The sequence below is a fragment of the Gambusia affinis genome, linkage group LG22, assembly GCF_019740435.1.
Source record: "Gambusia affinis linkage group LG22, SWU_Gaff_1.0, whole genome shotgun sequence".
NCBI lineage: Eukaryota > Metazoa > Chordata > Actinopteri > Cyprinodontiformes > Poeciliidae > Gambusia > Gambusia affinis.
Window position 1 is genome coordinate 8,954,474 of NC_057889.1, and position 26,286 is coordinate 8,980,759.

The window sequence follows — 26,286 nt, forward strand, 5'->3', positions numbered from 1 at the left end:
CAAATCTAACCAATGACAGTGATAAAGCAGCTGTATCTACACTACAGATATACACACATTCACTGCTGCTGACTCAAGTGCAGAAGAAATGTTTCGAGTGGAAATAATCATAGGCCAGCTTTTCTATGCACCTAAGGCGCCACCTGGTGGATCATAAAGACTTCAGCATCCAAAAATCTCACAAAACTGGTTTCTTTAAAGCTGTAAGGGCTCAGAGGATGACTTGACACTGTTCTACTTGCAGAACAAGCAATTTGAAACAGAATAACAATTGAAATGTTAATGTGTCAAAACAGATATTTCCATTTTCCTTGCGCTGTTCTTTTCTGCTCTGCCTTGGCATCGTTCTGGGAAAACATCAGTAAAAGATCAAATCTTGGATACAAAGAAACACCGACTTCTCAGGACAAAGATAGGGGACATCTTACAGGAAAGATCATTTTTAATGGTCCCAAATTTTCCGAACAACTAAGTGTACACTCTTGAAAGGAAAAAAAATGAGAAGATATGACAAAAAAATCATCACATCTAGAATTCCACTCAATCTTTAATCAAGATGGGATTACAAATTCTCCAAAAAATCTGCAGTTTCAAAGGGCAAAAAAGGGTAAAACTAGCTCACCTACTGAGGTCTTTAAAAACCTGTTCAAGTGTGTCTGAAAACGTCCTGAACATTTAAAGGCAGGTCTTTTTTTGTTGTCATTTACAAAAAACAGGAGGAAGAGACAAATAGAGAACAAAAGGAAAATCATGAAAAAAAAACTGCTGGCTTTTTTTTTTTCTCTTCAGAGAAAGAACGTCCACTGAGGAGCAACAACATTGATGACATCAAATGACAACAAGGGCAGGTGTTTGCCTCGTGCTGCCTCCCATCTGGTCCTAAAAACTAACTTAAAAGGGAACAAAAAGCAACCGACGAAGAGAAGGAAACGAGAGCAGAAGAAAAGGAAGCAGAAAGGAACAGTGAGGAAGTGAACTCTAGGGAGGGAATGGGGTGCAATAGGTGGGTGTGGGTCTGAATTGGCTGACCCATCTGGGTCGCTGTGATGTCCTTCCCTGAGTGGGGGGCAGGGGGAGGGGGCAGTGGGTTATGGTCCGAGCACATATGCTCTGTGTGTACATTTGTATTAGTATGTGGTCTTTTTCCTCCAGTTGAGAAATCACCAAACAACAACTAGGCTCTCTCGTGGGAGCTCTATCATCCACCAAAACGTTTCACGTCCGCTCCACTTCTCAGACGGTTTTTGTCCACTCTTGCTCTCCTGATTGGCACTTCTATGAACTGGGAGAATCTGAGAAGGCTTTATATCCATCAGCAGTCTGCTCCTCGTTGGGCCGCCCTCTCACAATGAGGGGCAGCTTTCATTCATTCAATTTGTCTGCAAGTTTGATCATTCCTGTGAAGAGTCAATGTTCTGAGACTGTCTGAGTGGAGTAAAAGCTGCAACAGTGATTCTTTACGAGCTCAGTTTGGATTTTTTTGTGGGCGGCAGAGCATCCTCTTTACTTTCTCCGTCCTCCTCTTCTTCCTCCTCTTCATCATCATCCGGATAGTCTACCAGTCCCACTAAACCTCCCTGCAGCAGACAAGCAAAATGCCATAAATCAAAGGACCGTACATAAAAAGTTTAGAATGGAGTTCAGCAGACACTGCTGGCTTTAAACAGTGTTTCCTCAAAAAGCTGCCGCTAACAGAACTTCTATTTTAGCAACATGCTAGTCTAAAAGGCATCAGATTTATGCGTTATTGTTTTTCATGTGTGTATTATCTGGTAAAAAAAAAACCTGTAAAGTCGTCAAATGACATTGCTCGTGCTTGCAATTAAAAGCAGGTTCTGTGTGAAAACTAACAGTTTAGGTGTGAAGCTTCATAGTTTTAACAAGTTTTATTCACTCTCTTTTCTAGAGGGTGTTCAAAAGCCGTGCTAATTAATTTTTGATATTTTTAATTTTTTTTTAAGTTTTAACAAATACCTTTGTGGTTACAGCTGTCATGGGGGGCGAGCTCCGTGCCCCTGAGCCGGGAGATCCTGGTGATCCTGGAGAACCTGGGTTCAGTGATGCTGATGAAGGAGGACTGGCCAGACTGGTCTTAGTGGAGCCAGAGAAGGAAAGCTTGAAGCTGGGATTCTGCCTGCCTGACAAACTCGACTTGCCCAATACTTCTTTATCCTCCGTGTCTTTCACTGTGGGTAACATGACAAGGTGAGAAAAGTTATTCTCACCAAACTACTTACATTTTTAGGGTGAGGAAGTGACTAAGAGGCTGTTTTCCGTAAAAGAGGAAAGCTGAGAAATTATGGACTAGCAATTTTGCTTCAAAAGTCCAGGTTACAAAATTCCTCAAATTAGTTTAAAGATAAAAACCCAAAACACTATTAAAAATACATTTTTGTAATACAGTGAAATTGCACCTCAGAGAATCTTCACAGGTCTACTAACAAGATATTTTAAGAAGAACTTTCTATAAACTAAGCATATTTTGGTCCACTTTAAAAAATGGATGAATATATCTTGAGCTCATGGCTTCTCATCGCTCAATTTTTTTTTCTTCTTTTGATTAATGGCAAACAAGTATATACACCAAATTGAAAAGATTTCATATACAACTGTTTGGTAAATACAATTAAAAGGCATTTAAAAGAAATTAACAAATGGTCTTTACTCATTGAAATCAAATTCTGATTTAGTTTATTAAGGCTGTTTTTATTTATAGTTTTCTTTTGTTTAATAAAACTAAGTGACCCACTATATACGAGGCCTGCAACAAATTAGTCAACACAATAAACAACGCTAGCCATAAAACAATTGTTGACACATCATTTAGAACCACTTTAGTGTTGTTTTCTTAAGAACTACACACTGTAAGAAGTTGTGGGAACTGCATCATCTCCATCGCCTACCAGGACCACTGTCTTCTCATAGTCTGTTAAGAGTTGCTACGCACTCCTACTAATGTGGGTTGGTATAATGATGCAGTATTTTTTGACAAGGGTGGCACATAACTGATGTGATTTTTCTTTTGTTTCTCTTGGTTACCAATTTCGTGGGACCAATGGTTAAGAACGCCAGGGTCTCCATCTGATTCAGCACTTGTGTAAAGGGATATTTCTCTGTTTTTCCTGTATAGAATAATCAGGCTTAACTCTATCTAACAGGCTGTAAATATGTAGTTTGAGTTGTAGTTTAAAGAATTGGCGAACAATAATCTATTTTAGGTTTGACTTAGCAGTTCAGATTTTAAATTGAACTGACCAAAACTAAATGTACTCCTGTTTTAGAAACCTTTATTATTCGCCATGACCTTTAATATAACATTAAAATGGCTAACCTGCAGTACATATTTATTCTAGCTGGTCCTCTAATTTCTACAGCGTACTATTATCTTCAGGCGTACTGCAGAGCCATTTTCTGATACTTACATTTCTTTCTCTCCATGAATTTGCTAATAGGTTCCATAAGGTCTTCTTCGCTCTTCATCTTGTCGGAGGGTGGAACAACGGCCTCACCATCCTCAAGGTCATCTTCATCTGTGTTGAACCACATCTCCTCCTCATCCTCTAACGTCCGTGCGTCGCGTCGGAAGCGGTGGTTCCGCAAGATGGAGCGCATGCTGTCGAGATTCAGATGGGGAAAAGAATTAGCTCAGGAATAAAAAATTTTTTTAGCAAGTCTTTTATTTATGGCACCTTTTAGTTGCCATGTCAACCACAAAAAACAAACAAACATATAAACCATATAAAAAGGAAATAAGAAATCATCTAGGTTCTGTTTGAACAGGCTCTTACAGCTGGAAATTATGAATGAGCAATAATTTGCAGCAATGCTTTTCATTTACGATCTTCAAGTTTGTGTTTTCACTGAAACATTTAACAATCTTAGACATCAATGTACCCAAAGTACTGAGCTAAAAAAAGTTAGCAGCAAATTGTGAGGAAGAAAATAAGTAATCTAAAACAAAGCATCTACTTATAATTTTATGTATTCATGCTGGACCTTTTAACCTCGGAACGAAGAAAGAGAAATCACAAAAACATTAACTTTCAAGACAAAAACAGGCTTTCCTAACAATTCAGGTTGGAGTAGCAGTAATAGCACTGCTGCGCCTTGATTTTCTCACCTATCCAGTTTGGGGTTGTCTTGTCTCTCTCGCTGCTGTTCGTATCGCAGCTTTAGGCCTTTGAATGTCTGGACATAGTCTACATCTTCCAGAGACTTCCAGTAGTTCTCCACAATGTGAGCTGTCAGAGATTTTATGTCCTCCTAGAATGAGAGCAAAATAAACCAGTTATTAAATCACAGAAGGAAAGAAAAGTATAGAAGGATAAAAGAAATTAGATTTAACCACAGAGTGCAGACAGTCTGCAAAACTATGACTGATGATAAACTTATAAGCACAGCATGCATCATATTTGTTGAGCTAACTTTAACATCACATAAATAATTAGATAATATTGGAACTTTTATTGCCATTAAAAAAAACAACAATTGTTTTTGGTTTCTGAGGTGGGTAATCCATGAGAAATTGTTACTTTTTTTGGCTATTTAAACCCAAGAGAAGACTTTTTTCTCTATTTAACATTAGAAATGTATATTTTAAAGTTGTCCATATGAACATTCAAAGAACAAAACAAACAGACCAACAAAGAACATAACAAAGAAACAGAAGATAATTTATAAATATGGTAATAGTGAATCAAAGTTGATAGAAAAAGTAAACAAACTTTTAAATCAATAAAATTATGTTCACTTGTACCACAGCCTTTTCATAAAATTCAATTCATATTTTTTGATAATTAGAATTTCCAATTTAAGGGGAAACAATTTTGTGGAGAATAAATTGCGTGGGCCCAATACTCACCACACGGACATATTCAAACATCTCAATCATAGCTGAGTTTAATAGGTTGTAGCGCGATCCATTGTTGCGGAAAGCTTTAACGACGGGCTCAAACAGGAAGTTTCTCATGATGTACCGATTGTAGAACTCGTCCTTCAGGCCTACAATCCTCCTCATGAAACGCAGGGCACCTGAAAATGAAGAAAGATACTTTCATGCAGAGCTCCAAACTTGGACAGCTGAGATACAGATAGCATTCAAACTCACTGGCGTGGAGTTGTGAATTATGGGGAAAACACTAACATTTGACACGCATCCATAAATCCTTTCAGGAAACTACACACAGCAGAGGCACAAAAATCTGTTTTATGGCACATTTCAACTCAAACTCACACGCCATGTATTAAAGGAAAGAACAGACACCTGTCATTCCACAGGTTTGCTGGTCTTAAAGGTTTATACATATTTTTATGGCTGAACTCAATGTGCCATCAACGATCCAACACATTAACAATATCCGAGTAAGAGACACTTGCTAAATACAATTCACTCTTTATCCACAATTCAGTTCAGTCATGCAATTTGTTATAGCAGAATGCGATTTGATGCGATACGTTAAACTAGCACTAAACCATGGAATTATGACTTACAATAAATCAAAGAAAAATTACTATTTTTGGAACTACATTTCACAACAGAGTCTGGCGTCATAATTTCTATTCATGTGCTTAACACCTGCATCTAAACTAATGAATTAATCTGCTTCAGTGCAATATTTAACAACAGCAAGACAGAATACATTTTCATCACTCTTTCATTTGCTCAGTATTGAGCAGCTGTTTTTTTAGATTATGAACAAGTTCCTCAATCAAAAAGGGATTTATTTACTGGAACATTCCCATTTGTATTGTAAGCGAAAATACCTCCCTGTCATAATAATAATAATCATGACATTACATGACTTAGCTGTGGTGAGAATTTAAAACAGAAAGACACAGAAATTATTCAAAAATAATAGTGGTACACTGAAACACAGAAGAACAAAAATCCAATTGGTCATGTTGTCACAACTATAATCTCCCCACATCTAACGTATTAAAGTCTGTCTACAGAAATTTTAAACACTTTCCCAATATTTATCATCCCATCCCATAAGAAAAATGCTACAGTTCCACATCAGCACAAGTCACAAATTTCCTTTTAAGTCCATCTTTCATCTAAACAAGTCAAATTCTACAGGTACAATTTTAATCTGATCATTTATGTTTCTTCCAGAAACTGCATCTAGCAATAGCTTCTTTACTAACACGTAGGCCTGTCGCGATAAACGAGAAATCGATTAATCGTACGATAAATTAAAACTATCTACGTCATTTTAGTTATCGCCGTTATCGTCTCTTCCAGCCTTTTTCTCTTTCTGTTGATGACGCTAAATGAAAAAAGGCTCAACTCCGGTGCTCTCCACTGACCCTCCCTTCCTCATTTCCTTAGTTTAATGCCCAGCGCACACAACACCATCTTAGTGCTGTCGGTCGATTGTCGGCCCATTTTCAAAACCTGAGATCACACATTGGACAGAAATCCTAGGTATTTCTGTCGGCTAATGCCTTGGCTGACTTGTAGCCAGCCAAGGTTCCAATGGCTGGCTACAAGTCCAGCTAACTAATTTTAAAACCAGGCATTAATCAATTCTTTACTACAATCTATCTGCAACGCATGTGGCTCTAGTGTCAGCGTAACGTCCTGACTGAATGAAAATCATTAGAACCTATTTATGTCACGTTAACGAAGAACAGCTGAAAAGTTACCGGGTTCATCAACGTAGCGATTTCGCTCCAACTCCTCCCCTCACCATTTCTATATTCTTTGTACGAAATGTTTTATAAACATTATTGTTGTTTCCACATATCATCTCCAATGTCCGCTGGACACGGCGCGGGTCGCGCCGTTTCAGCTGTTTGGGATTCCCCTCGGTAATTTCCCCTCAGAAAGCGCGGAGCAGAATCCGCGCTTTCTGATTGGCTACCTGTCACATTCAACAGGCTGCGTTAAGATCCCAGTGGGGAAAACTAATGATTACTGAAGGGCAATATGGTAAACTGACTTTATAATCTGCACTCTTTTGGTTGAATGCAGTATTTATTTACACTTTGGCTTTATGTTATTTCTTTTTTATTCAAGTACATTTTTGTTAATGGAGACTGAGAATCAATTTTATTTTTATTTTTGGTTGTTTTGTTTATTTTGTTTATCAGTTCCAGTGTTGGGTGTTCTGTTTAAAATAAAGTGTATCTATGTTTTGCAGGTAATCACATGCATTATTACGTCATTTCCATTAAATCAGTGTAAAAAGGTCTTCAAACAATACTATCGTCTATCGCAATAGTTTTTTGAGACAATTAATCGTTCAGCAAAATTTGCTATCGTGACAGGCCTACTAACACGTGTGCATCACTACAACGGTAGGAATATTCACATCTTATTGTACATAGGTTACCAGGCAATGGCTAAAATATTCATGTTGAGACTTACATAGTGCCAAAAAGGCGTGTTGAGAGGCAGTGAGAACCAGAACCCTCCTTAGGATATCTTTGTTGATGATGTAGTTCTTGATGTGATACGTGTGATGCTCAACACAAAACGTTAGCAGCTCCAAAATCAAGGCAAGCAACTGGGCTGTTTGAAAATCATCTACAGACAACAGAAAATGCAGACAACTAATCAATAACGTGACATTTGAAATAAAAATGCACAATTGCCACATTTTAAAAATATTCAGTACCTTTGCTTGGTTTTTCTTCTGTTGTGTTGGCTAATAGCGGAGCAGAGAGGACATGCATACAATGCTTGTAAAAAAAGCTCAGGAACTCTGTCTTTTCTGTTTTCTGGGGATAAAAAAAGAAAAGTTTTTGTATTTCACTTATTTCAAATGTCTACTTCAGATCACATGCAATAGCTGAATAAAAGCAGGTTTGATAAATTCTATTCTGGTTGCGAGAAACAATTTCTGCTTTCAAATCTATTTAAGGATTTATTGTGACTTCTATATTAATGTCATAACTACAGACTAAGTAAAACATTTAACTTAATAACCCAAAGTATGTTTCTCAGCTGAAATAGCATTCTCATGTCAGTCTTAGAAACTGTAAAACTGTAAAACGTAAAAAAAAAATAGGTTGCAAAGACTGTTTTAGCATTTGCAATACAGAACACCAAAATGGCAGGCATAGTGGCCCTAGTGATTAGGTTGGGAAAGCTGAACTCATTCAATTAGCAAAAGTACCTTGAATTTATGGAAAAAGTCACAGTTTGTTCTTACACTCTTTAAATGGTCACAGTCTGCTATGAATTAACTGATGCTATATTTTCCATCAAATTAATAAAAGTTTGTTTCTGGACATAACCTATACAACAAAATTTACTTAATTTCTCATCTTCGCATCCATCAATGCTTTTCACATAGAAAAAAAAACTGTGCTTCAACTAAAGCATTGTATAATAGAACAAATCTTACCTCAACTTTGAGTAAAATTACAGTTGTCTAAAAGCTGATGATGGGATCAGCGATGTTGACAAAATATTTCCATCAGAATATTTTGTGGTATTTATCGCAATAATGACAACAGAGATTTTTTTTAATCCATCACAGTCACAATTAAACATGTTAAACAATTTCAACATGTTTAATAGTGATAGAGGACATATTAGCCAACCCTTAAAGTGAAAGCTGTGAAAACTCACATTTGCGGTTGCCAGCATGTTCTCTGGATCCAATAAAGTCCGCAGCAAACCCATTAACTGGACAGCGCCACCAAGTTCTGGGTCAGTATCACAGATCATGTGTTCTATGATCAGGTTGATGAGAAGAATATCCTGGAGAACCAAACAAAGGGTTGAGTTTAAAACCACTTGTGGGAAAGTGCTATAACTTTCATTTAATTTCAGAGTATTTTTCATATAGACTCACATCATCATTTTGCTGAGACTCCTGCATGACAAACTCTCGTACCATGGAGGGGTTATACTCCACTAGATAAGAGAAAATATCTGTGGCTGCCCCACGAACCTGAACATCATCCATTCCCTGTTGGGCAAAGAAAGGCCTGTTAGATATCAGCTTCATTATTTGAACGAATAAAATACTATTCCAAAGGTTAAAATAGAAAACAAGAAAAAAAAAATAGAGCACATGGAATTAGAATTTCAAACTACTTTAAGTATTTTTCTGACCCAATCTCAGCAGGTGATCAGGCTTATGCAATTAATCATACTTATATATTTCAAATTCAGTTTCAAATTAAAAAAATCTAATCTTTTGTCTGTACTAGATACTAGATCTTTGATTTTGCTTGTATGTATTACTTGATGCACTAACGTTTATTAATTTAAAAACAAAATTAATTCAAATAGATCAGATATGCTATTGATGGAACTTTGAGTCTAAGATTCACATTCCTCCCTTTCTGTCTTACCCTTTAAAAAGAAAAATACGATGTGAGCCCCAAAAGAAGTGGCGCCACAGAAGAGTCAAAACATTGCAGCTAGGGATTAGTCATAAGGATCAACAAAACCAAAATGTAGTGACGTTTATGTTTAGAAAGTCGGACCCAGGATAGCATTTACTCCACCAAACAGAACAATTAAAACACACCACTGTCTGTTGTTTAAGACAGTATTTAGAAACTTCACTGGTGAAATGAGTTTATAGAAAAATATGAGACAAACTCTTCATTCTGAGGATATCAACTATCTTGCTGTGCTGCAGTCCTCCACAATAACACAATACCAGCAGAACTCACAATAACAATAAATGCTTTAGTTAGTCCTAAAGCTTTTTAGCCACGAGGAAACAAACAGTTACCTTCAGCTATCACTGACACTACTTTAAAATTGGATTAAGTAAAGAAACAAACATTAAGACATACATCAGGAATGCCAGATTTCCATTTGTGCCTCTAATCCTTAAAGAAACTGTTTACACCAATTGGAGAAAAGCTAGTAAAGATGAAAAAATACAACTGTACAGACAAATACAGACAAAATATACTTTTGCTATGGCAACCATTTTCACAGAGTGAAACAGTATGCCCTCACTCAACAATACAGTAATGTATAAGTGATGGTTCGAATGTCACTGTTTATGTTTTGTGTATTCTCTCTTAGCTACAGCAGCAACATTACAGAGCAACATGACTGTGAGGTTTAAGGTTGAAAACATCTCAGGTGGAAGATAGAAAAATGCTAGATTTTGAAGAATTAGCGCACGAGTGTCCCAAAACAGAAAGATTATGACACCCAATCCATTCTTGCTCCATGCTTTAACAAAATAAAAAATATTCAACTTTCATCTTTTTCTCTTTGAGCTTTGTAAACTATATGTTGCAAGGCAACTGCATACACTGATTTAAATCTGTTCTACAGGTTTTATTGGTCTAAATACTTTATTTCATATTCTTTGTATGCTATGTTTTTACATTAGGAAATGTGATACATTAATGACTGCGATGTTACTATAAAATCTAAACATCAATAAATGTCATTTTACTCACCAGTATAACCTCTAGTGCAGGTAAAATGCCCATGTTTGACAAAGTCTTGAAAAAAGCGTCTCTGTTTTGAGGTTGTAATGTTTGTGAAAACGCACAGAACTCCTTTAAAAAGTTTACCTGAAAGAAATACAAAAACATAATTATTTTAACCATGAGAAAAAACAAAAAACATCAGCCTGATTTGCATTACAAGTCGATAATCACTAATTCATTTTTGGCATACCAGTTCTTGTCTTTTGTCATCATCTGTAGCCTCATCTGTTAGCTGTGCAAAGAGGTCTGTCAGGAACTTCTCATCATCCTGACATTAACAGGGCAGAGTTTATGAAGTGGTGAATAGCAAGTAGATAATATGATCACAACATCACTTTCTCCTAAGACAGTCCAACATGCAACACATCTGCTGATTAATTGCAATCGTGAGATGTCACTAAAAGAAACAAAGCATCTTACAAATTAAAGTATATCTAAAGGTTGGTTATTGTAATTTTTTAAACTTTTTGATTATGTGTCATTTATCAGAAGATAATGTGAGGTTTAAAATGTTTGCAGGACAGTATAGGCCAAAAACAAAGTAATATTAACCAAAGTATTCAACCTGTTTAAACAGTAAAACTTTAATTTAGCTTTATGCTAAAAGGTTATATGCACAGTGTCTCTGAGTCAATAGTGAATGTTTATATGCGTTTTAGTTTGCCTCTGGCACAACCACACTGATTTACACAACACCTCTCTATCTCTATGGAGACAGCAATACATAAACACTGGTGAGTTGACATGGTGCAAAAACACAAAGGTCATTTGATCATAAAAACTCAGACGACTTCACGCTGAGGAAAGCATAACAGGTTTGTGTGTATTCTAAGTGTATTTAAACATTTGTTTCTCACCTGTAGCATGCCCACTATCTCCACCTTATTGAAGAAGATGAAGGAGTGCAGGGTGGACAGCATGTTTTCCTCAAATACAGAGGGCGTGGGCAGCACCATGTCCTGAATGTACTGCACGCGATATGTCTGGTGTATTTTCTGACGCAGTTCAGGATCGGAGATGGGGATCACCTCCTTAAAACGCGCCGTCTTAGTCAGAAACTCTCGATGCCGCCGTGGCTGCGGCAGTGCTGGGTCGAATTCCAGACAGCCGATGACATCCATGATGCACTCGTCAGAAAACATCACCTCGAAGAGTGCGGTGCGATTTAGCAGGAAGATGCCTTTGATTATTTCGTACAGTTGGTGCAGTCCTTCTCGGTTCTCCAAGTCCTCACACACGCGAAACAGTTCCAGAAGCTTGCGAATGTAGCCTTCATTCTCCACTGCCAAAGCCAGTTTCTCACGCCGCAGCGGCGACGGGAGCGAGGAGGCCACCAGCTCAGCGAGGTCCTCCAGGCGGTTTAGTTCACATGGCGGCAGCTCCAAACCTGGGGAAGACATGTCATCGAAGCGCTCCTCCTCAGACTCATCCACAACTTCCTGTGTGATGTCCACTGACGGATCCTTTCCCTGCACCTTGATGATGAGACAAACAGATGAGCAACAGATATTAGAGTTACATAAACAGAGTATATTATTACTACAATATTCAATTGTAATATTCAATTACAAAGAATAACAAGACATTCAAAATAAATACATTCACAAGGCCCTTTGATAAATTTGGTTGTTTTTAACTAAAAAGTAAAAGAAAGAAGAAAATGATTATGCACATTTAATCGTGTATTGCTAATCTTTCATATTTTTGTTATACTGAACATTAAACTATGTGCCCTTTGTTTGTAGACAAAGAATGGTTGAATTTCTTCATTTTGATGAAAAAAGCAAGTTCATAACACTTATAATACACTAGCCAAAATTGTATTTGGTTGATTTTGGGTTGATTTTGGACTCCAATAATAGTGAACCTGCCAAATTAAAAAGGTGACACATATGAGGTGAAAATGCGCAACAAAGCTAAACAAGCATTAAACTATATGCTCTTTGTTTGTAGACAAAGAATGGTTGAATTTCTTCATTTTGATGAAAAAAGCAAGTGCATAACACTTATAATACGCTAGCCAAAATTTTTTGCACTTCCAACTATCCTTAGAGATATGCATATTACACATGTGATGATAATATATTTTTGATGAATTGAGCAGCATTAGAAAAAAATTTTTTTCAAAATTCCCCTGCCAAACATCAATGATAGCAAACCAAAAACTGGCTGATTTTGATTTCCGCTTGACTTATTAGCGCATATCCACTACACACAATGACAGAAGAGACAAACACGCACAAAAAATTGTTACCTGACATATTTTCTCCCAGATTTCATCACAGCCAGCTTTCTCCTGAAAGCTGAGTGCTAGATCATAGTTCTCAGCCTCTGACCATACTATCAATGTGTCCTTTTTAAAAGAAAAACAACCCAAATTTACAACCTGGACACATCAGAAAAGAACATTTCTTAATTTAACCAAGTACTGTGTAGTGTACTGACCTGCTGTTTCTGGTATGCTGTATTTGGGTTGATTTTGGACTCCAATAGTAGTGAACCTGCCAAATTAAAAAGGTGACACATATGAGGTGAAAATGCGCAACAAAGCCAAAAAGCTGCTTTTAAGAAATACTGTTACTGTACAGAAACAAAGTACTTTATTAATCCCATAAAGGGAAATCTCAAAGTTGTAAAATCAGAATCAAAACCACACTGTACAATTAACATAAAAACATAAAAATGATTATCAAAAAGCTAAACATTTTTACTGAAATTTTCTGAGTTTTTGTTTTTTTAATTCACCCTTCAGTTGTTCACTTACCATCACTCTCTGCTCGAACTAGGAGAGAAGTGCCTTTTAAACGCTCCACATAGCATGAGGAGACATGCCCGGTCCCACGGTCATCCCACTGTCTGTCCTCGTTGAGGGTATAGACTTTGACTCTCCTACGAGTGTCCGTCATCTTGGCAGGTGATTGTAACCGGTGTTCCTTTTCCCGAACTTTTTAGGGTCTCACAGGGGGGCTTCTTCACCTAGTAACACAACTGCAGATTAACCCCTACCACCTGTCCACTTCTGAAGTGTTAAAAATCTTTTAAAAGGGGTTGATCTTTACTTTGAAAATCGTCAAAGATAAAGAGGGTTTTCGTAGCCTTCCCAGAAGGATTGTGCATTTACAAGTTTATTTTTTTTATTTTGCCAAGCCGAGTCGAAACTTATCTCCGTAGAGATACAGGCAGTGCGCCTGGCAGAAACAGCACAGAAACCATTGTGGTAAGGTAACGACAGTATAATTAACTGAACGAAGGACAACTGACGTTTTCGTCTGTTTTCTACAAAAAACGATGGAAAGACATAGCAAACTGTACGCCTACAGCTGAGATAGACACATTCAAAATAAATCCAGCTCGACAAAAACGCACTGGTTTCCTCTCAGTACAGTTTGTACGCTTGCAGGTAACGTTAGCTAACTAGTACGCTCGCTGCCTACGCTCTACATATTTACTACAGAGCTACAGTCTAAAGCAAACTCACCGCTGTTCAACACCGATAACATTATTTTTTTACTCGCGAACAACAAGCACTGCTTAAATCAAAAACAGTGTCTCCGCTTTTCTTTTAAATATTACGCCAGCTAACTAGCATTAGCTGGTGTCTCTTCCCCAAGTATTCCGCCATGTTCTGGCTCGGGGCCGCGGAGAGACCTCTCTCTCATTTCTAATACTCGGACATCCCCCAAAATTGTGCAGACCAATAAAATGGACCAAAATAATTAATCCAAGATAGCGCTTTACATTATACTGTTATTTGCCATTCATTTCAGACGTCTTGCTCAGATAATTGCTAAGTGCCCCCCTTGAGTTTTCAGCCATCTTGGGTCCCTTCACAGGCAGTACGGGGTTTCCGACACTGCAACAACAGGGCAGCCCGCCACATTTAAAGAGACAGTAGCAGGACAAAAAAAGAAAAGAAAAATCACATTTTCTACCATCGATTTCTTTTCCAATAAAAATGCTTAGTTGTTGTAGAGTTAGAGTTGTGGTACAATAATTGCAGATTAAATAGACAGAAGTCAGAAAACAATTGTTTATTTTGTTTAACTCAAATATGAGAGACAAGAGTTTAAAAAGTCTGACATTTACATAAAGCAAAATATAAAAAAGAAACAATTTCTACCATAATGGCAATAAAAAAATGAAATGAGAAATAATAACCTTATGAATGTTTTCACTTCACTCTAATTCAGACATAAATCACCTGCATGTAAAGCCAGCAGTGAATCCAGAAACAAACCATCTAACCATAATGTAAAACATATTCAAAGGCAGGTACTGAAGAGAGAAGTTCATCCCTGCCATTACCCCAATTCTCAATGTGTGACAAATTGGAAATGCATGTAATGGAATGACAAAAATGATCCAAGGCATAGCAAATTGTCAATATAAAGCCCTGAAATGTTTTTATCACCCCACCACATTTTCCAATGTATACACAATTTACAATGAAACCCTTGGCAGTCCGAGGGTGTTGTCCTTGTACACATATCTGAAGCACTCTGCAGTACAGGGGTTTAAAATCCTTTCAGATGCATGTAGAAGGACAACATGTCAAACATGCTTTTACTTTGCTGCTTGCTGAGCCTGGCGCCGCAGCAGGACATATATCTTCTCTTTAATCCAGTCTTTGTTGTAAGGTTGGTATGTCTGCGTGTCAGCTCTGTACCTGTATTAAAAACAAAAATTGTATTTTATAGAGAGCAATCAACATCCCACAAAAAACGTACAGTCTGTTCTTCTAGTAATCTATCCTTACACAAGACAGCTCAGATCTGCCAGGTCATCGATGAAGTCAAACAGCTGACTAATGTCGTACGTAATGGATGGACTGTTTGGGTTCATCCTCTTCAGATGCTCTTCATACATTTTGCAAACACCTGGAAGACAAGGTGCAATAGTTTTGAACAGCAAGATATGGAAGGAAAATGTAATAGCGTGCCAATGAAGATTAAAGGAAAACAGTAACAGTGTCCTGATGTCTGTTGATATTGAGTAAATTAAAATCTTTGAAGATCTTGATAAAAATGTGTTGTGGAAAAACCTCTACAGCCATGATGAACTTGATTTCTGTAGTACTGAAAACAGCACTAAAAACATATTTTTTGGTTTATTTAAATTTAATCCGCTATATTTTAACCTCTTTGCATACCAATAATTATTAAGACCGGGCCACAGGAAATATTTGTAGTTATTTAAAAATACATTTATTGTCATTTTAAAATGTTGCAATATTTAGAAATATTGAGAGTAATTTTTTGTATGAAAAGAAAATGAGCCTGTAAATGTTTTTGTACGATTCTGTACCATAACAATCTGTCAGTATTGCTGTGCTGTGAGAGGTAAGTTAGAGTTTCTTTGAATCTGTATAATGTTTCATCAAATCTTCTCGTCTTTCGCCCTACAGGTGCTTGCTTAAAACGTGGGTGAAAACTGTCTGTTGCTGCAATTCCCTTTTGTCACTTTATAGTATACCAATTCAACATTAAATTTCATAACCACATTTGTATACATAGTTAAACTTAAAAAGGAAAAAATATACCTTCCATGCATTCGTTTACCGACTCGTAGTCCGCATATGTGCGGCCCTCTGGTCTCTTGGTCGGCTGGACAAGCAAAATTGTGTGCGACTGAAAAACACAAGTTTAAATTTAATAAAAACATAATAATATACCACAAATCATATAGTCTAAAAATGGATTTTATTATTTACTCTAATGCCAAAGATAAATATGGAGGGCTTCTGCACATTTCAAAATATTACGAGTGTTGACCATTTTTGGTTAAAGACTAAACGCAATGACTGAATAAGTACATACAACATAAAAAATACAACAGACAACAATCCAACAGAAGCTAAACTAAATAACAAGAATTCAAGCCAGGGGTTAATTTCAAACTTAAATTAATCTTGTAACAGCAAAAAAAAAAATACATTTGACAGATTAAAATTAGTAGCAACTGTTAGCGTCGCAGCTTGCTAGCTTAGCAAAAACAGAATAACTAGCAGTGTCGCTTATTATCAGTGTTTCTTAAATTTCAAACCTCCGTGCAAGTAACATTTACCATATCTGCTCTCACTACAGATCCTCCAAATTTACGGTGGAAGCAAACAAAGAAGGGAAAATAAATCGCTTAATCTACTTTTCAGATTCCCGAGCAAAGCAAGGATTCTAGAAAAAATACTTGAAGGAACTGACGCAAAAGTGTTTCCGGTTGTAAAACATTACGGCTTCAAAGTAAAAATTTGGTTTCAAACTAAAAGTAATAATTGAAGTCAAATGAACTAGTAAAATACTTATTTTTGTAGCAACTGGAAACTAGTTTAGCTAAATAAGTTCTGATGTAAAATAAAAAGTTAATACTTATGCACTCGACTACGTATGGATTACTTGTAGTCTTTAAGAGTTGGAAGCTTACAAACTTTAATCATTTTCTTCAGAGTAGATTGTTAATATTAATACCGACCTATAATAAACTACTCATATTACTTTTATATTATTTTTTAAAAATTACAATAGATCTAAAGACTGAATGCACAAAACCTACTTTTACCAAAGTATGAAACAACTATTTAAATTATGGTTTGCAGTTTTTAATGCAAGTGTTTGACCCCTTTTTACAAATTTCCCATTTACAGATATTGCATGACCACATTATCACAGATAAATAACACCAATTGCAGGAGGATCAGATAACACTTTATTGATTGGGCCTACTCACAGTTTTACAGTATGTCAATGATCAATCAACATCACAAAGACATTTGCAGAAAGAAACAAATTAAATGCAAAATCAGGACAAAGATTTGTAAGTATATAATTTATAATGATAAAATCTCAAGTTGATTTGACATAAAGAATAAGGCAATTTTCTTCAACTGGCATATGAACAAAATCCTGTCCACCCACATATTCCAGTATTAGGTAGTACATAAATATTTAAAACTGAAGGGAAGAACAGAACCTAAAATATAAAAAAATTATTAAGCTTACAAGCCAATAACTGACTTGAACTGGTTTGTAGAATAGCAAGCTTTACTATTTTGAATGAACAGTTTTGTTTCACTTTCCTTTTATGATTTTCAGAATCAGTTCTAAAGACTTCAAGAAGCATTTTCATTTGAAAATATCGATAGGAACAATAAAATTGTACGGTACTGCTTTGAAAAATATTGTAATGAGTTACAATCTCTTCAAATTAGTTTAAAAATAATCTCCACATAAGAGTATATTTATTATATCTTACAGTTCTTTTTCTATTCTGTACGCTGAAGGCGTGAGCGCTGAGCCCTCGCCCTTGCAATGCTTCCAAGTGACCCTCTTCTTGACGCCCCCCTGGCAGGAGCAGGCCCTCTTGAAACGCCCTCGCACTCGCTCCTGCAAGCTTCCATTGACCTGAAGTTGTTGGCATTGCCATGGCAGCCTCCATACCAGAACTCCTTGCATTTGCCAGTGCTGTAGTTATACACAAACCGAACCATCCAGTTGTCACATGGACCTTCATCACTGGGCAGGAGGCAAATGTTCCCGCTAGATGGGTCAGCAGGGCGAGATGGACGCTGCTGTTCAGAAAAAGAAAAAAAACAAACTAATGAAAGTTGAGGTTAAGGTTAGAACACAGAAAGTGGTGTATGTAAATTAACATTACATACATTTTTTTTTAAATTCTGAGATAATTATATCTCACATTTGTTTTCTATTTTTATGCACTATAAGAAGAGAACCAGGCTGGAATGAAAGGATGTCATTTTTGAGTACAAAACAATCGTAGCTGCCAAGAATAACTTGCTAACATCCATCCATCCATCTATCCATCCATCCATCCACCCACCCACCCATCCATCCATCCATCCATCCACATCCATCCATTTTCTTACACCCTTATCCCATTGGGGTCGGGAGTGGTGTTGATGCCTATCTCCAGCTGTTAACAAGTGAGAGGCAGGGTACAACCTGGACAGATCGCCAGTCCACTACAGGGCTAACATACATTCAAGCCTTATAGAGCTCTGCTAATGCACTAATATTGAAGCCAGGTGTGCTAAAACTTACAGGACTTAGTCCTTTGAGAACTGGAGGTTAACTAAAACGCTCTATTAATGTAGGTCATACATTTCCTTCCTACCTCAGTTGTCTGAAACTCAGGACATCCAGCCCTTCCAACTCCTGGAGCTGGAGTCACTCCATCCAAACAACAGCCATATCTATAAAGAATTTCTCTGTTAGAAATGGATAATTTCTCTGGCTGTTATTAACTAGTTTCAAAGCTCAGAGGAAGACAGCAGGTTACCTGCTTTGACCACAGTCATGTTGTGGGCAGCCCTGGCTCCTAGGTCCAGTTGCAGAGGTGTGGCCATCAGGACAGCAGCCATAAAATGACTGAGCACAGTGGGGACCGTACACAGGAGGGTACGGGCCCCGCTCACTGTATGTGTCTGGCCTTGGAACTAAACCAAGAAAACATGACATCAAACACAGCATACTCACTATAATCCACCCAAAATGCCATAGACTCTTTGTTTTGATCTTGTTTTGTGGTCTTCTGCATTTGCTTTTTTGCTCAATATACTGTTTATTTGAATTTTTACAATAGATTAGATCATAAATGTCAGTGGTTTTGTGTTTTTGTTCGAAAGTTTAAAATGCAACAGAATCAAATAGAAAACCATGTTCACATCTTATTTTCTTGGTAGATCTACCAGCTTCCATGCTAAGAGGCAGAGTGGCATTTTTACAAACCTGAATGATCTCCTGGAACATGTGGCACAAATCTTCTTGGACTTTCTCTCGCCTCTGGATTTTGAACACTAGGAACCGCTAAAAAATATTCGAAAAAATTAGCACACAAAATAAATACAAAGCCGAAGGTTTCAAAAGAGGTCTATCTCACTTTGTACTCCTGGACAGGGTTGTGTGTTGCATGACTCTACAGAAAGAGGTCTACTAGCTTCTCCACATCGTTCCTCTGGGTAGGGATTGAGATCTGTATCAAAGCAGCCGACCTTTCTCTCTCTCACGCCACCACCGCAGCTTCTGGTGCACTGCAAGTACGAAAGACAGAGGATAACAAGGTAGAGATAACAGCAGTAATAAGGAGCCGAGGATGTTTTCCCTTAAACTTACAAGTCCAAACTCTGTCACATGCCAGGAGATGTGCGTGTGACAGGCAGGTCTGCGGCAGGTCTGGACAGAAGCAGGTCTGGCCAGTCCTCTGCAGGCGTGGTCAGGCAGGTGTTCTCCTCTCGCTCCCACACAGACCACCTCCCTTGTCTGCTGCCCTTCACCACAGGTCACTGAACACTGACAAAGGCAAAACCACATTCCACTAAAATAAATCCATTTATCTTTTGTTGTCAAATTAGTCAAGATGGTTACAGCATAGACCCTGTAAAAACATCTATGAATGACTGTTCACAGTTATTGAGAAATAGAAAACTGTCTCAGCCGAAAGAAAATTTAAAACTGTCAAGAGGAAATGAGTAAACAGCATTCTTGTGGGAATTCAGTCACTTAGGCCATATAGCCTTGGAAGAAAAAAAACTTGCTTCGTAAGTCAGTTTTACAACAGTCTAGCTTAGTGTGATGGTTCACCAATGTATGTGATTATTAGACCATGACATGGAGTAAGATACTAACCCCACTGAAGCTGGAGACGCTGTACTCTGCAGCAGCACATGGGTGTCTGTTGCAAGGCTGCTGACTGAGTGGCCTCTGCAGTCGGTGGGCGATGCAGTAGGACTCGTCCACCACTCTGGGGTTTGATGGATCCTGAACCAAACACTCCACGCTGCGGTACTGCACACCTCCATCGCAGGAGGCAGAGCACTCGCTGTAGACTCCAGCCCTGTAGATGTATGTAAGTGTCTCTCTTGGATTGCTGTCATAACCCTGTCATCACATCAAATAAAGTCAGATGATTTGAACATAGCACTTCAATGGAGCAAACTTTGGTATTGGAAGCTAAACAATTTGTATTTCATTTCTAAATGTAGTTTTTTTCTTCTTCTTCTTCTTCTTCTTCTCTTTGAACTATTACCAAAATAGATTAAATAATTAAAGTCACTGTCGTTTTATGATCTCTTTGGGTATTTACACTGGTTGCCATGTCAGTGGCACTGTATGGCCTGAAGTCTTATGAAGTGACTTTTATGCAAATTGACACAAAAACATAGCAAAATTAAAATGTGAAGGTCTAACCAAATCAACCAAATTTGAGTCCTACCCCAGGTGTTTGGTACTCAGGACATCCAGCCATTCCAAACCCTCGAGCTGGTGTCACTCCGTCTAAACAACAGCCATATCTGAGGATGAGAAGGACTTTCTATTAGAGAAAACATGTAACAGGTACAAATCAACTTACTTTAGTCAAATACTGGTTTAAATGTCAGAATCCAGAGAGCACATCACCTGCTACGAACACAGTCATCTTGTGTGCATCCCTGGCTCCTGGGTCCAGTTGCAGGTGTGTGGCCGTCAGGACAGCATCCATACAGTGACTGCACACAAGGATGACCTAACACAAGAGGGTAGGATAACAATGTCACTGAATGTTGCTGTTCTTAAATCCAAAGTAATCTGCATTGGAAATAACCATTAACTCTATAATTGTCAACTAGAGATACTGCAATCATTTAGTGGAAAATAAAAGTTTTATTTTTTCTGAAAGGTATTTAAAAATCAGATATTAACCATAGCTTTTAGAACATGCAAGTGACCAGAAAAAGTTGCTTCTTAGGGGTCACTGGCCAGCAAGTGACCCCGAGGAATATTTGACCTCTCAAAATAACTATTTTGAAAACTTAAAATTTGTACTGATGAACTTAATACTTCTTTGTAGGTCCACAAATAAAAGAAAGTTGCAAAATTTAAAAATCTTTAATAAGCAAATGCTTATTGAAGAGTTAAAAGACCCAACAAGGATATTTATTGTGTTCATAAGGAGGAAAAATCTTGTTTGTTATTTTAACATCATAATTTCAAATGTGACTGCAAATTAACAAGTCAAAAAAAAAATCATGTTGTTTCTAAACGACCATATTAATTACTTCCTTGTTCCTAACTTCACTCAGTCTATATTAAAACTCTGCATAAATACAAATAAAAAACTTTCCTTTACAAATTATTTAGTGCTATTTATTTAAGATTGATTTTAATCAAGTTCAAAGATTTTTAAAGAAATATTATGTATAATCTGGTGGCTGGCGGAAAATAGGGTTAAACAGAAGAGGTTCTCCAAGTCAAATTTTGCTTAGGGGGCTTTCTGCCCCTATGCAGGAAGTAATAAAAAATATGGTCTTTCTATTTGTTTTTTAGAGAGGTTTGGTCATTGATTGGCAAGAAAGCAGCAACAATAGACACATTTTTATTCCCTGAAAAATATTTATTTCACTGAAGTTTTATTAACCAAATACATTTGGCTGCACTCAAGTTTTTTATGGTTTTTGCTTGTGAGTATTTTTAACTGTGTTTATAGCTGAATATTCCAATAATTTAGAGATACACAGGCAAGAGAAGGAAGAGAAAGGAGGTAGAGTGTAACAAACCTGACTGTTCCCCTGGAACATGGGGCACAAACCTTATGGTGCCTCTACCAGCCCCTGAGTCCTGGATGCTTGGAACCGCTGGCGAGAAATAAGGCTATGATGGCTGAAAAGCACAAATATTCCAACCAAAACACACCACAGTCAACATTTGGCTCACTTTGTGGTCTGTTACAGGGTTGTGCATTGCATGTTTCGACAGACATAGGTCTGCTGTCAAATCCACAGTGATCCTCAGAGAAGGGATTCAGATCTGCATCAAAACAGCCAACCTTCCTCTCCCTCACACCACCTCCACAGCTTCTAGAGCACTGCGGATTTAAGACGAGTTATTAATGCTGAAATACTCATGCGGATTACATTTTTTAACAGTGCATTTGCAGAGACATTCCTCTTAAACTTACAAGTCCAAACTCTGTCACATGCCAGGAAATGTGTGTGGGACAGGCAGGTCTGCGGCAGGTCTGGACAGAAGCAGGTCTGGCCAGTCCTCTGCAGGCATGGTCAGGCAGGTGTTCTCCTCTCGCTCCCACACAGACCACCTCCCTCGTCTGCTGCCCTTCACCACAGGTCACTGAACACTGACAACCAATTACAGATTCAAACTGGCTGTCTATGCAGTTATGTTATAACAAAATGTATTTACTACAATAGTGCTTTAATTTGTCATATTCTTAGGTTAAAATCACAAACTTTTTCAGGCCACTTTGCTGTGATAACTTTGATCAATTCAGAATTTACCAAATTAGAAAATAGTCCATTTGTTACCTATGAGTAATTAAATGTCAGTGTAAATTCAGCTGGTTTATAAATGCACTTTGTTTGTTTTGTTTTTTTTCAGTGGGGAAAGAGATGCTGGTCAGAACAGGGAAATCTAAAGGTAAAACCAGAGTTTTGATAGCATGCAGAACAACAATAATATACTGCCAGAATCTCAAAAGAAGCTATGTGGAGCTGTGTTTTTGTAGAAAAAAAGTTAAAAAGTTCCTTAAAGGGGGATTTAATGCAAATGCACACTACATTTTCAGGTTTTCATTTATTAAATGGCATTTTTTTTCAAGGCACTGTAAGCAAAAGTTTATTCTAGCTTCTATGACACCTATCAAAAATCGACATTGTGAGATACAAACCACACTGAAGCTGGAGGCGCTGAACTTTGCTGCAGCACATGGATGCATGCTGCACGCCTGCTGACTCTGTGGCCTCTGCAGGCGCTGTGTGATGCAGTATGACTCATCGACCACATGGGGGTTTGACGGGTCCTGGACCCAACACTCCACGCTGCGGTACTGCATGCCTCCGTCGCAGGTGGCAGAGCACTCCCCGTAAACCCCGGCCCTGTAGATGTATGTGCGTGTGTCTCTTGGATGGGGGGAAACAGCAACAGGAGCAGAGGAGTGGACAGAGACTGTGTCGTTATCCAAACCCATAAATTCTCTATGGTCCAATAGCTGGAAAAAGACAACATATCAACAGTATGACAAATAAGTTTAAGCGTGAAGTCTTTGAAATGGAAAACTACATAAGTGGGCTTCAAATCGTACCCGACAAACTCCATCCACACAGATGTCAGTGCGCCCCACATAGCATGGGGTCCCATCCACCACTGTGGGCCTGTGGCGGTAGAAGAAGTTTTGCCCCCTTGGTACACAGTTTAGCTCACATGGATTAGAAGCTGGAATATTAAAGGATTAATTAGCAACATGCTGAATCAGGAGCTTTACACACTTTGTTCCTGGAATACTGTGTAATTTGAAACAAAACATTGTACACTATAATCCCCACTATGTTTGTTATCAGCATTTTAATCAAACTTTTACGTAGTAGAATGTTTGTGAAATATTAATCCAACTCTGTGATAAAAATTCAAACTTTAAAGCAGAAACGTTTATGTAAAATCTTTTCTTTCTTCTTGATGCTGGCGAAAGATTTTTAAGAGCCTTAAATGGAGACTATACCTCCATAATAAGGGACCCATGTGTGTCGTTTTCCTTGAAAGTCCATTCCGTCAAACTCTGAACATTGTTCCTCCCTGAAGTCTCTTGATCCAACTGGGCAGGCCTTTCAGAACAAAACAAAAACACTGTAAATCTAAATATTTCAAATTGTGTTCCTGTGTCCACTGAGTTTGTTTTAAAGGGAGTTAATGTAATTACATGAGTATTACAGGTGAGGAATGATTTGGAGGATCCTACACAGTTGTGTCCTCCATCTGTCCTGCAGGAGAGAAATTATATTATATTATATTATATTATATTATATTATATTATATTATATTATATTATATTATATTATATTATATTATATTATATTATATTATATTATATTATATTATATTATATTATATTATATTATATTATATTATATTATTCTCACTGTTAATGTTTAAATATCCTACCTTGAAGTAATACATCTCCTGGTTCTCATTGCCACTCCGGTGCCGCAGGTTCGACTGCAAGGGCCATAGGGCCCAAACTCTCCCCAATAGTCATTTACCGGCTGTGTCACCTGCCAAAATAAATGCATAAATAAAAAAATTGACATGCAGTTACATTTTAAAAATAAAAATAGGGTTTTCGTGCCGCTTCTTTGTGCCGCCTCTGGAACACATGCTGCTTCCCTCGCATCAAATCCAAGCCACCGCAAACCAACAAGCCAAAGTGTGAGAGCACAATGAGACTAAAATAGAAGCTGGAACTTAAAACCACAAACCAACCCCTGTGTGTTGCATAATGAATATACAAACTTGCTCCTTGGCATATAATCACAATTACTTGTGTTATGATAGCAAAAGCACACTTTATTTGAAAAAACTTAAAGTACAAGCAAAATATTTTAGTAAAATTGTCACTTTTGTTTTCCTTTGTGAAATTGTCTTATTATTCAGGATATTTTAGACTATAATGATTTGAGGAAAACAAAACCTTGTCTAGACGAATTAGTATTGTTTATAGAATTAACCCTAAATCTGAACACATCTGCATAAAAGGGAACTTAAGCATAAAAGGTCAAATTTAAGATTTGCAAAATATAGACTAGCTGACTAATAATATTGAATGGTGATGCTTTGGTTTGTAGCAGCTGAATGGTAAATTGGTACTCGAATGTGGCCTTACTGACTGGGGTAGAAAATGTTCTACCAGTGTCAACGTGGCTTTTTTCTACAGATGGATGAATGGATGGACGGATTGATGGATGGGTGGATGATGAAGGTAGCATGTCACTGACATTAGCAGTGATTACACAAAAAATAAGATTTTTTCCTTTAAACCGCACAAAACCTTTTTACCTAGAGTGGATAGAACTAGAAGGACCAGGTTGTAAGTACAGAAATAGAACAAATCAAATCATATTCTGCAATTTAAAACTGCACTTGACAAAAAAACTACTCATATTGCTTTATTTAAATTAAAAAAAAAATGTAGTCCATAAGTGCTAGATTTATTTTTTCAGTTTACTATGAACTGTATAAAAAACTATTATTGACTCAAACATGGAGTCAATAAAAAACAATAAAAACATGGTATTTAATAAAACGTGTTAAAAATTAGACTTACTGTAAAAGCAGGAACAACCAGCTGCAGGATGCCAAGGACTTGCAGGATGTTCATGTTCACCAAAAGCCTCTCATAAACTATCAATGAGAAAAGCTGCAAAATAATTCAAATGTCAATGCAAAGACGTGCAAACATGCATTCAACTTTTGTTATAACTGGTTCACCATAATTTTCATCCACATCTGGAAGTGATTTATATGGTGATGCTGAATAAATGTCATTTATACAAGAGAAAGGTGAAAACGTGTTTAAAGGTAATGCTGCCTTACCTTGTTTAAGGGAATCACCAGCTGGTAGATCAGCACCACAGAGGAACGTGGATCGACAAGATGAAAGACGGCACAGACACACTGATTTCTATCTTCTCATCTGGTCTGCTTGCCAAAACCGCAGCCCAGAAAGTGTCAAGTTACAAGTATTCAAGAAGACTTTCTTTTTCCAGAAAAAAAGTTTTTTTTAGCTTCTGTTTTTAGCACTGTGTATATACGTCCCCATAAAAAAAGGATTTGCCTTGTTATATGCAGGATTGCATGCACCTTAAATGTTTAGAGTTAAATTTTTAAAATCAAATATAACATGAAATAAACATAAAATGCAGTTTTCAAATAATTTAATATGCAAATGGATTTAGCAAACCAACTTTATCCTATCTAAAAACGTAATTGCATCTCTTGCCAAATCACAAATCACCTGACATTAGCTATATTCTTTGGTTTATTAACATTAACTACACCCATCTGTAGAAAACACCTAAATAGTCTGACCAGA

At 37.3% G+C, this 26,286-nt stretch overlaps 3 protein-coding genes across 4 annotated transcripts; all 3 read right to left on the bottom strand.

The window, feature by feature from the left end:
- Nucleotides 1–424: 424 nt before the first annotated feature.
- On the bottom strand, nucleotides 425–14,266 carry smek1 (SMEK homolog 1, suppressor of mek1 (Dictyostelium)). Of its 2 annotated transcripts, XM_044107368.1 has the most exons (16): nucleotides 13,901–14,266; nucleotides 13,187–13,398; nucleotides 12,868–12,923; nucleotides 12,677–12,775; nucleotides 11,280–11,897; nucleotides 10,613–10,690; nucleotides 10,390–10,506; nucleotides 8,808–8,924; nucleotides 8,582–8,713; nucleotides 7,623–7,725; nucleotides 7,373–7,531; nucleotides 4,862–5,031; nucleotides 4,121–4,263; nucleotides 3,423–3,613; nucleotides 1,975–2,186; nucleotides 425–1,577 (listed from the first exon to the last, which is right to left on the bottom strand). In XM_044107368.1, exons 2-16 carry the CDS (start codon nucleotides 13,326–13,328, stop codon nucleotides 1,458–1,460), a joined length of 2,457 nt encoding a protein of 818 aa, XP_043963303.1. In that variant the 5' UTR covers nucleotides 13,329–13,398; nucleotides 13,901–14,266; the 3' UTR covers nucleotides 425–1,457. The 2 variants fall into 2 exon arrangements, with proteins under 2 accessions (XP_043963303.1, XP_043963302.1); XM_044107367.1 differs by having other exon boundaries at nucleotides 13,187–14,266.
- Nucleotides 14,267–14,438: 172 nt separating this feature from the next.
- On the bottom strand, nucleotides 14,439–16,650 carry erh (ERH mRNA splicing and mitosis factor). Its single transcript, XM_044107369.1, has 4 exons — nucleotides 16,486–16,650; nucleotides 15,962–16,049; nucleotides 15,179–15,299; nucleotides 14,439–15,088 (listed from the first exon to the last, which is right to left on the bottom strand). Exons 1-4 carry the CDS (start codon nucleotides 16,486–16,488, stop codon nucleotides 14,986–14,988), a joined length of 315 nt encoding a protein of 104 aa, XP_043963304.1. The 5' UTR covers nucleotides 16,489–16,650; the 3' UTR covers nucleotides 14,439–14,985.
- Nucleotides 16,651–17,098: 448 nt separating this feature from the next.
- On the bottom strand, nucleotides 17,099–25,829 carry paplnb (papilin b, proteoglycan-like sulfated glycoprotein). The gene is made up of 19 exons (XM_044107370.1): nucleotides 25,788–25,829; nucleotides 25,519–25,611; nucleotides 24,360–24,469; nucleotides 24,118–24,178; nucleotides 23,920–24,022; nucleotides 23,506–23,636; nucleotides 23,092–23,412; nucleotides 22,366–22,542; nucleotides 22,122–22,272; nucleotides 21,965–22,042; nucleotides 20,829–20,934; nucleotides 20,644–20,722; nucleotides 20,058–20,309; nucleotides 19,545–19,721; nucleotides 19,312–19,462; nucleotides 19,161–19,238; nucleotides 18,712–18,868; nucleotides 18,547–18,625; nucleotides 17,099–17,983 (listed from the first exon to the last, which is right to left on the bottom strand). Exons 2-19 carry the CDS (start codon nucleotides 25,570–25,572, stop codon nucleotides 17,678–17,680), a joined length of 2,571 nt encoding a protein of 856 aa, XP_043963305.1. The 5' UTR covers nucleotides 25,573–25,611; nucleotides 25,788–25,829; the 3' UTR covers nucleotides 17,099–17,677.
- Between the last annotated feature and the right edge of the window lie 457 nt (nucleotides 25,830–26,286).

Coding starts and splice junctions, on each gene's coding strand:
- smek1 (XM_044107368.1), bottom strand. CDS start 13,328: ATGACGGACACTCGTAGGAGAGTCAAAGTCTATACCCTCAACGAGGAC. Junction 10,507..10,612: donor ATGACAAAAGACAAGAACTG/GTATGCCAAAAA, acceptor TATTTCTTTCAG/GTAAACTTTTTAAAGGAGTT. Junction 8,925..10,389: donor CTGCACTAGAGGTTATACTG/GTGAGTAAAATG, acceptor TTTGCCCAACAG/GGAATGGATGATGTTCAGGT.
- erh (XM_044107369.1), bottom strand. Junction 15,300..15,961: donor GGTAAACGAATGCATGGAAG/GTATATTTTTTC, acceptor CTTGTCTTCCAG/GTGTTTGCAAAATGTATGAA. Junction 15,089..15,178: donor GCAGATCTGAGCTGTCTTGT/GTAAGGATAGAT, acceptor TTTTTAATACAG/GTACAGAGCTGACACGCAGA.
- paplnb (XM_044107370.1), bottom strand. CDS start 25,572: ATGAACATCCTGCAAGTCCTTGGCATCCTGCAGCTGGTTGTTCCTGCT. Junction 24,179..24,359: donor AGGAGATGTATTACTTCAAG/GTAGGATATTTA, acceptor TCTCTCCTGCAG/GACAGATGGAGGACACAACT. Junction 20,935..21,964: donor TGTTCCAGGGGAACAGTCAG/GTTTGTTACACT, acceptor CTCTTGTGTTAG/GTCATCCTTGTGTGCAGTCA.